Here is a 9,300-nt window from a genome sequence, read left to right as displayed (position 1 = left end):
TATATATATATATATATATACACACACACAAATATTATGTATAAGTATGTATTACAGTGGCTTTGAAGTTGGCATATCCAAGCAGATTTTAAAGATTTTAAACTTTTTAGATTTTTAAATATTTGAAATCACATAATAATCACATGCTATTTACCATTAGGCTTGGCTCCTTGTCCATTTGAGGGTCCAGCTTTAGCACCATATCCTTTAAATCAGACCCAACACATGTAAGATTCAAATTATACTGAAATTAAATACACACCATATGCATTACACACAGAAAAAGTTTACCTGGTTTAGGTCCCTTGGTTCCACCACTGGGATACCCCATATTTGGAAGCGAAGAGTCTAATTAGGGAAAAATACTTTAGATTTGTGTAATATCCTCAGTTCAGTATTATCCACACTGTAATAATTACACTGTGAAATCACGTTTATTTAAACATCCAACATATTACCTGTATTAGGTTGCTTAGCTCCATTAGCATATCCTCCATATCCTAACCAAAACCAATCCCAAATCAGTTTATAAGTGCAGTTTACAATACAGACAATGTAGCAGAAGGAAGTTGACTAAATAGAATTATTATGTACCTTGTTGTGCCTTGGTTGCCCCACCATTGGTGTATCCTGCAGAGATGCTATATCCTGTAAGTCAGATGAAAAATGATTTTTCATTCAAACCAGGACCCTGTTCTTCATACCTCACTTAATACATTATATTACATATGTCAGACCTTTTAATGTGAGTTACATAATCAGATTACTTTTTTTAAAGTAACTAGTAATGTAACATTACTTTTTAATTTAGAAGGAACTATCTGAGTTACTTTTTCAAATAAGTAAACTCCAGTTACTTTGTTTCCCATGTATTGACTGACAGCTCTCAAGTTGCCATGTTGAGAAAAAAGTGCAGAGGTGTTGTGTACAACAACAATTAAATATGTTAAATAAGACAAATATCATTTATGTATTTAATCCCATTTTATTACCAATGCCTTTGCTACTGACCTTTGATGATCCAATTCAACCATACTAATACGCAAAAATGACACATTTGTGTTTCATTTTTGTTATTGCTGAATAGTGTTGAACTTTCTTCTCCTGCGTCATATTTTTCATGCAATTTGTTTGAGCTGCACCCTCTACTTTACAGATGTGAATTTACATTTCCTTCAGCCTGATTGATTTCACTTTTGGTGTGAAAGGGCTTTTACATGTGTAAAATAACTTTTTTTTTTTTTAATTAAAAACAAACAAGCAAGCCCTGCCCAGATTTAAAAAGTAACTTAAAAGTAACATAACATTACTTTCCATAAAAAGTAACTAAGTAACGTAATGAGTTACTTTTTTAGGGAGTAACACAATATTGTAATGCATTACTTTTAAAAGTAACTTTCACTTTAAAGAGTTTCATTACGACTCTGCTTAATGACCTGCAATCTATTCCTGTTTATGTGAACAAATTGTGCTTAGGCTACTGAATTGTTGCTATGACTCTGAGGTTAGTGTCAAAAAACATTCCAGGATTGACTGAAATCAACAACAACTAAATCTAGATAACCAAGTAATCCTTGTACAACGAACAGAACACATGATAATATTACAACTTTTCCTACAACTTTCCTAGTAAAGCTATATGTTACTATTAATTTTGGGTCCATTAAGAGTACCAGTCCATTTCCTGACAATGAAAGAAAAACTGGATTACATTTCATGTTTCCCCCCCCGTATTGACTTCTGTGATAACATTTTCTTTCAAATCTGGCAATAGTATCATAAAAATAATTTAAAATGACATTTCATTAACAAAGGCTATATACAGAGAGAATTTACCTCCAGATTTTGAGCCTTGTCCCTTTGGCCTTGTCCCTTGTCCCTTGGCAGCTGCAGGCCCAGCACCATAACCTAGTGAACATAGTTAACAAAACACTGTTAATGGAAATATAGTGCAAATACCAATGTGGTTAAAGGATTGTTATACATGTCTACATCTCTTTAGCAATATCAAATGATAGTTTAACTGCCAGATTTTGTATTAGATTATCCACTAAAACATCTAAATCTTTACATTTCATTTCAAACAGACATTATTTCTATTGTGGAACACAAAGGAGAAATTTTGAACAACAAACTGCTCTTTTTAATGTGATTACAGTGAATTTTAGACAATAAAAATACAGTTGCAAGAAATATCTGTCAGTGTTTTTTTGGAATTACTGGGATTTCTGCATTGAAAGAAATTGAAAGAAATAAAGTAAAAACAGACAGACATTTTTTTAGGTGAACTAGTACAAAGAATATTTAACAGACTCACCTAGACCAACTCCTTTTTGGGGATGAGCACCCATTAAATTGCTGTAGCCTCCGGACAACATTAAACAGACAGTGAAAGAATTTTAATGAAAGTAAATACAAAATGGCACTTGTACACATTCTTAACAAGATAATTTTATATACAAATCTGTACTAACTTTAACACATTGACTCTTGGCTTTAAACTCACCCCCATAAGATGGAGCTTTGTAGCCATTACCATTTCCATAACCTTGAAAGACAAATGACAGGAATTTAGTATAATTAGAAAGTTTTGCACAAAAAAAAGTCTAAATAAGTGATAGCCACATGGTATAAAAAGAACAGGCTTTTAATTCTGTAATACAGTGTTGTTTTGAAATCCCTAAACTGTGTAAATGAACATACTAAGTGTATTTTTTTTAATAATTTTTGAGGAGAAAAAAAATCGAAATGGCCAATTATGCTTTATTTATTATTTAAAGGGGTCATATGATGCTGCTAAAAAGAACATTATTTTGTGTATTTGGTGTAAAGAAATGTGTTTATGCAGTTTAAGGTTAAAAAAACACATTATTTTCCCCAAAACTCGCGTTTGAATCATCAGTGGCAAATCCTTTAAATGAAAACGTACTTACAGTCTGTGAGTCAGAGCAGCCGTCATTGTAGTCTACTCTTCCAGGATCAGGAAACAGTCCTCCATAAAATGTGCTGCACACATCTGGATATTTGGGTTAAACTGTTCTGGAACAGTGTTGTAAATACAACTTAACCACTGATTTCTAGTCGTGTCCTCTTGAAAGACCAAACAAAGTAGTTTCGCTTTCACAACGAAGCACACAGCGTCTTCACGACATGGCTGCAGCGTCAACAAAACTACAGTGAGACTAAAAGTTACGCCTTCTTTCTTCGTGTGAACATTTGGGCAGCGTTATGCAAATCTTCCCACATCATGACGTAGACATGTGGGGGCGTGTTAGAACGAGCCGTTTTAGGTAGGTGTGGCTGACTCTTAACTTTTATAAAGAATATCTCTTTGGATTTGAGACTTTAGTCTTTGCAACTTTACAGATCTTCTTTATGCACCAAGAGCTTGTAACACTCCAAAGAGAAAGGAAAACTTGAAATCGCATCATATGACCCCTTTAATAATAATAAACATTTTTTTTTTTAGTTTTGGTGTACATTAGATCACATACCTCCCCTCTGCTTCAATGCATGTTGGTTCATCATTCCCATGCCTGTTCCACCTGATAACAATCAAATATGTGTTAAAATAGAAAAACGTATGATTATTTGATTATGTGCATATTCTACAAGCAAAGTAAACTCATACCATACGGGGGACGACCTCCGTATCCAGGCTTATTTTGTGCACTCCCATATGCACCTGAAATACAGCACACAGGTGTATGATGATTCAAATTTTAAGATGCAATTCACTAAATGATATTGTATATTACATACTACATGGTGTGCTTGCTTTTCTCAAGCGGGGCTTACCTGTACCTTTGTTTACAGGATAACCTGATAATAAAGAAAAGCTTTCAAGTTAAGAATTATCTTGCATTATCCATCCATCCAGTAAAATCATTGCTACAAGAAATTTCGAAAATAAATAAATACACTTACAACAAATAAAATTGCTGTACATGCACAGAAATATGCTAAATATAAAAATACTTTAACCAAGCAAAATAAAATAACTTGTGAATAAAAAACAATGATTTATTTGATCACATTTCATTGTTAATATTTAATGAGTGAAGTAAGATGAGTTTTAAGCAGAGCACTAGGGAAAAATAGAGGTATATGTATTAACATATTGTGTTTGAGAAGAACGGAATACTTAAAAAACATTTTTAAGGTAAAGAAGAAATAAAATCAGTCCAAAAGATAAAAAAATCATGCATATTAGTATAAACTCTGTTCTTGCTCACCGTTTCCTTTCATATTTGCTGAGTTGCTATTTTGACCCAAACCATAATCTGAAAATAACAGATGTATTGAGCTATGTATTTCTCCAAGATGAACATTCGCAATACCAGAAAATCAAGTTACAAATTTCATGATTACGTAAAAAAAAAAAATAATAATTACATTTCCAAATAAGTGTTATGCATCAACATAGAAAGATTCACAATACCTCTTGGTGACATTTGTGCTGCACCACCATTTGGATTTTGAGGTTTGTACCCTTAAATAATAATGAAAAAAATAAATAAAGTAAATCCTGTCAGTGGATAACCTAGTGTACATGACAAACTTACAGAATCACACAAATCAAAGAAAAAAATATATAAATATAGCTGAGGCTTATGGATGCTCCCTTGTTGATTAAGAATGTATATACAGACACATATCTGTCACATGTTCAATACAGCATTGCTATATACAATAACTATCAAATGCTTTATACCTGTAGCTACTTTTATCATGCAAAGTTCATTGTGGATCTATTATGACAGTTTCCATGAATGATTTTCACAGCAGGTAACATGAGCAAATAAAACTGCTGCATAATATATACTGCATATTACACTACTGTACTTTTAAAATATAATATCTAATATTATTTTAAAAAAACTAAAAAGTTGCCACATTCAGAAACAGACAATGCTTCAATGAGCACACTCTTTTACCTGTTGTCATAAACATACAGATTACACACCTATGTGCATATGTGCCAGGGACTTCTGAATCTTAATAAGAAACTAGTCTGATTCAAAAGTGTGACCAATATTTTCCTATTTAACAGCTTATTTACAATCTATACCATTTCTTTTGATTTGAACAAAAATGTATAAAGACAGTAGTGGTGTCCAATGTCATTCCCTATCCCTCTTTATACTGCTCTATATCGGATGTCTATCATTTTGTGGTGATGTCTGAATTCTAATTTGGTGTTTCAGGAACCTGTCCTGAAGAAACCAGTATGCGATTCCAGACACGGCTCTGGGCCTTTCTCATTTCCTAAATTTTGTGTTCGCGTTTCCTTGCTTCTCTGTCTTCAAGCCTGTGAGCCGGAAGTCAATTAAATTCTGCCATGATGGACACATCAGTTCATCATAATCTAACTGCACCATGAAGAGCCAAGGATTTAGGAGAGAGAAAACTGAATTGAAAGCTAAACAACTTTCATGCACCAAGAATTACTGAATGAATAAATGAACAGTCATCCCGAATGATTCAGTGTTTTTACAGAAATCACTACAGTAAAAACTCGATTAATTGTTAATACCGAGTTCCCTTACTCTGTAACTGCAATAGATCTAACGGGAAATTTTACACAATTTTACAGTTCTTGGAAGTGATTTACAGTCTTAAAAAAAGTAAACTGGCATTACCAGATTTTCTTTTTTCATTTAAATAACTTTTTCTTCTTTTTTCCCCTTGTAAGTTATGTACATTAGGGTTTTATGTTACAATTTATAACTGATTCATCATGTAGCTTTCTCTTTACTCCCTGTGTTTTTAAGGTGGTTATCAGTATATTATAAAGGAAACAAAGACTTTAGTAATTTGGTATATCAACAATATTTCAGCTTATATCACTGTAACTGTTTATGATGCTGGCTACCAGTAGATTTACAAAATGGCAATCCGGTTAAAAAAAAAACTAAATTTGAACATATTACTATGCCATCACAACTCATCTATGCATACTATATCCACATGCACATGTGAAACAACATTCAATTAGTACTTTTTCTGGTCATTTCTGGGCAGTGTTGAGTCTCTGCTAACATCTCAGAAATCAGAGCTCTACACCATGGACAACATACAAGACCGGAAACCCAGTTTGTGCATCAACAACTTGAGGAAAAAACTCCAGCAATTCTGTTCTTGGAAGGTTCAGCAACAGCATGCGCTTAAAAAGTACTACATACAAATCCCCAAACAGATTTATGAGCATTGTTTTCTTATCAGCATGGTTACCTGTGCCGCCCTGAAGTGTTACGCTTGTCATCCAGAGCAATAACATCATCCTTAGAAGCATCCATCGAAACATTGTAGATATACCTAGAGGGGAAAATAAGGGAAAACAGAAAGACAAAGAAAACCCAACCTAATGTGCACAGGAAACAGCTCATAGACAGAAGACGCACAAGTTGTCCACTGGGTTTTTAAACCATGTTGTGAGCAGTGGCACCTCCTCATAGGGGTCATCCACACACACACACAAAAAAGAAGAGAGACCAGCGTTCATTTCCCTCCTCTGGGGCCCCATAAAACTTTATGTACCTCACCACATGTGCTAAATAGCTGCAGTGTAGATATTGACTGAGACATGCTGATTTGATATTAGTTTTAGATAGGCAGGCTAGATTAGATGATAGATAGATTAGATGATAGATAGATAGATAGATAGATAGATAGATAGATAGATAGATAGATAGATAGATTTCAGCTGTAATAAAAGTTACAATCATATTTGACTAGAAATGCATTTTTAACCATTAGCTTTATTGCCTGTATTGTGTATAAGACCCAGTCAGGTCCTTGTTTATCAGGAAAACATCTAATGTCACAAAGGTTGATTATTAAGATGAAGCTAAAGCAAGTACCGACATGGTCACCAGAGAATTTTTCTATGTGAATGTTAAACAGAGCAAAAATACATTCATCCAAACAGCAGGTCACTGTATGCTACTCAAATAAAGCATCATATCTGCACTAGCTAGTGAAAAGACTTATGTCTGGCACAGAGTTTGAAGAGACGCTGTTTATAGGTTTGACTTGCAGACGTAGAATAAAACCAGCTGACAGTCAGACACTATGTAAACTATGAGTCTTGTCACTCAAACGCTAATACACTTGAAACACAATGCACAAACACACAGGGCACCAAGTCAATAACATTACGCAACAGTGGCTCTGTTTGACGCAAGTAATCTGAAGTGCAATTTCCAGAAGAAGAAAAAAGGTAATATGACATAACTAAAAAAAATTGTATATGTTGGACCTATAAAATGTTTCATGGTACTGGATGATTACAAAATATCTTTTAATGCATTTTTCTATAACCTAATATAAACCTTTCACTAAGGCTAAGAGATACAGTTATAGCCTTTTCACAATATTCATTCTAAATCATTATAAATCTATACAATATAAATGTATTTGTTGTAAAATGGTTCCAAAACCTCTGTTTTCATTTGAAAAGTCAAAAGAACAATATCAAAGATTTTATATGAACCAGTGGTGAAGCCAGAAATCTCCAAGTGGGTGGACCTTTGTGACAGCTTCTATTCTGTCACCTTATCTATTTAAACTATAAATTTATCAGTTTTTTTTTTTTTAAATAAATGAATGAATGAAAAATCCCAATTAGGACACATCAAAAGCGGTAAAAGCATACCCTCTGGTGCTCTTCGGTCACTTTTGACCGAAAGATTTGAATTGTTTTGAATTTTTAAAAATCACAGCTTCATCGGAATGGTATGAAACTTGGTGACTGTAAAGTGAACACACACAAAAATTGAGGGCATGATTCGAGCAGACTAAGTGGTCGTAAAAAAAATAGTCACACTTGTGGTCTTCGGTCAAAAATTACCGACCTTAGGAAACGAATGGGAAATCGACAAAAACACAAATTCTGAGAATTTTTGTGTGTACAATCTACAAATCTGACACAATGCAGAAAAAAGTACACAGCAATGACAGGGTGAAACTCTAAAACATCAAGAGTGCAAAACCAACACATCCACTCACACACACCTATGAATTGGTGTGACTCTAACACAGCAAATATGTAAAATAAAAGCAATAATTCAACTACAATGCAGTAAAAAAGTGGACAGCAAGGAAGGGGTTACACTCTAAAACATCAAGAGCACAAATCAGACACACTCACTCAAACACACTCACTTACACACACTCACAGACACACACACAAACATACACAATTATACACACTCAAATGAATTGGTATGGCTATTAACATATAGCCAAAACGAGTCAGAAAACTGAAACAAGAGGTTGAAATCAGATCAAACCCAGAAGGATTAAGCTCTGATGAAACATTTCTGTTCATTTTTGTTACATTTTGATAGAATTTTAATGTTTTGTGTAACAAAATGATTTCTCTGTGTTCAGGTTTGACTGTAGTAATAATTCAAAAACTGACGCTTCAAATCAAGCTTCAAATCAACATTTAAAAAAAAAAAAAAAAATCTAAACCTTTACAAAAAGTTGTCTTTGAGAATGTCTAAATATATATATCCAAACCCACAACTTAATAAAAATAAGTATTTATGTCTAAAAGCAATTAGAGAATTTATAGGCCTTTTATATAGAGCTATATAGGAATCTATGGGCTAAACTATGGAATTGTTTTTCTTATTTTACTCCCACCAGATGGCACTAATCTGGCTTCAAAAATTGGATTTTATAGGCATTGACTATTTTAACATACAATACTGCATTCATTGAAAAGTAATATAAAAATATATTTGTAAAAAATTTGTATTATTTTCAGTGGGCAGAAATTCATCATAATTATTGCATAAATATTAATTAGTGCCATGAAATTATCTCAAAATACAAAATAAAGAAAAAATAATATTGAACAAAAATATATTATTGATTTTACTGGGGCGAAAAAAGTTAAATTTCAGGTGTCTGGTCACTTTTGACCGTGAAGATCACACGTGTGACTCCCAAATGAGGAGCACCAGAGGGTTAAATAAATATATAATCTATATAACCGAGGCAAAAAAAAACAAAACAAAAAAACACTAATAAACAAACAAATCAATTATTAAATTAATTCAACATAGGGACTTGAACAGATTCCAGGGTCTGTTTTAAGATGAATCAATTCACATGAACGATTTAAAATTTCCAAAGCTACATATGAAAGAGAGGTCTGTTTAGGATGAACCGATTCACCAGAATGAATCAGATTTTCCAACACTACATATAAGTAGAGAAGTTTAGGACAAAATTATTTACTACACTGAATCAAACTTTTAAAGGTAGGATATATTGGAGAGACTGAGA

At 33.1% G+C, this 9,300-nt stretch overlaps 1 protein-coding gene across 1 annotated transcript in view; it reads right to left on the bottom strand.

The window, feature by feature from the left end:
- cmn (calymmin) overlaps nt 1-6,307 on the bottom strand; it is a 17,810-nt gene extending 11,503 nt beyond the window's left edge. The window contains exons 1-13 of the mRNA XM_016439919.1: nt 6,235-6,307; nt 4,442-4,492; nt 4,236-4,283; nt 3,799-3,822; nt 3,632-3,685; nt 3,495-3,545; nt 2,507-2,548; nt 2,318-2,365; nt 1,837-1,908; nt 595-648; nt 459-500; nt 292-348; nt 155-205 (exon numbers count right to left, since the gene is read on the bottom strand). Coding sequence (XP_016295405.1) covers nt 155-205; nt 292-348; nt 459-500; nt 595-648; nt 1,837-1,908; nt 2,318-2,365; nt 2,507-2,548; nt 3,495-3,545; nt 3,632-3,685; nt 3,799-3,822; nt 4,236-4,283; nt 4,442-4,492; nt 6,235-6,307 — 667 coding nt within the window. The remainder of the gene's footprint in view (nt 1-154; nt 206-291; nt 349-458; nt 501-594; nt 649-1,836; nt 1,909-2,317; nt 2,366-2,506; nt 2,549-3,494; nt 3,546-3,631; nt 3,686-3,798; nt 3,823-4,235; nt 4,284-4,441; nt 4,493-6,234) is intronic.
- Nucleotides 6,308-9,300: the final 2,993 nt, after the last annotated feature.

The sequence above is a fragment of the Sinocyclocheilus anshuiensis genome, unplaced genomic scaffold, assembly GCF_001515605.1.
Source record: "Sinocyclocheilus anshuiensis isolate Anshui unplaced genomic scaffold, SAMN03320099.WGS_v1.1 scaffold151, whole genome shotgun sequence".
Lineage (NCBI taxonomy): Eukaryota > Metazoa > Chordata > Actinopteri > Cypriniformes > Cyprinidae > Sinocyclocheilus > Sinocyclocheilus anshuiensis.
Note: the sequence above shows the minus strand (reverse complement) of the source record. Positions and strands in the feature narration are given on the sequence as shown.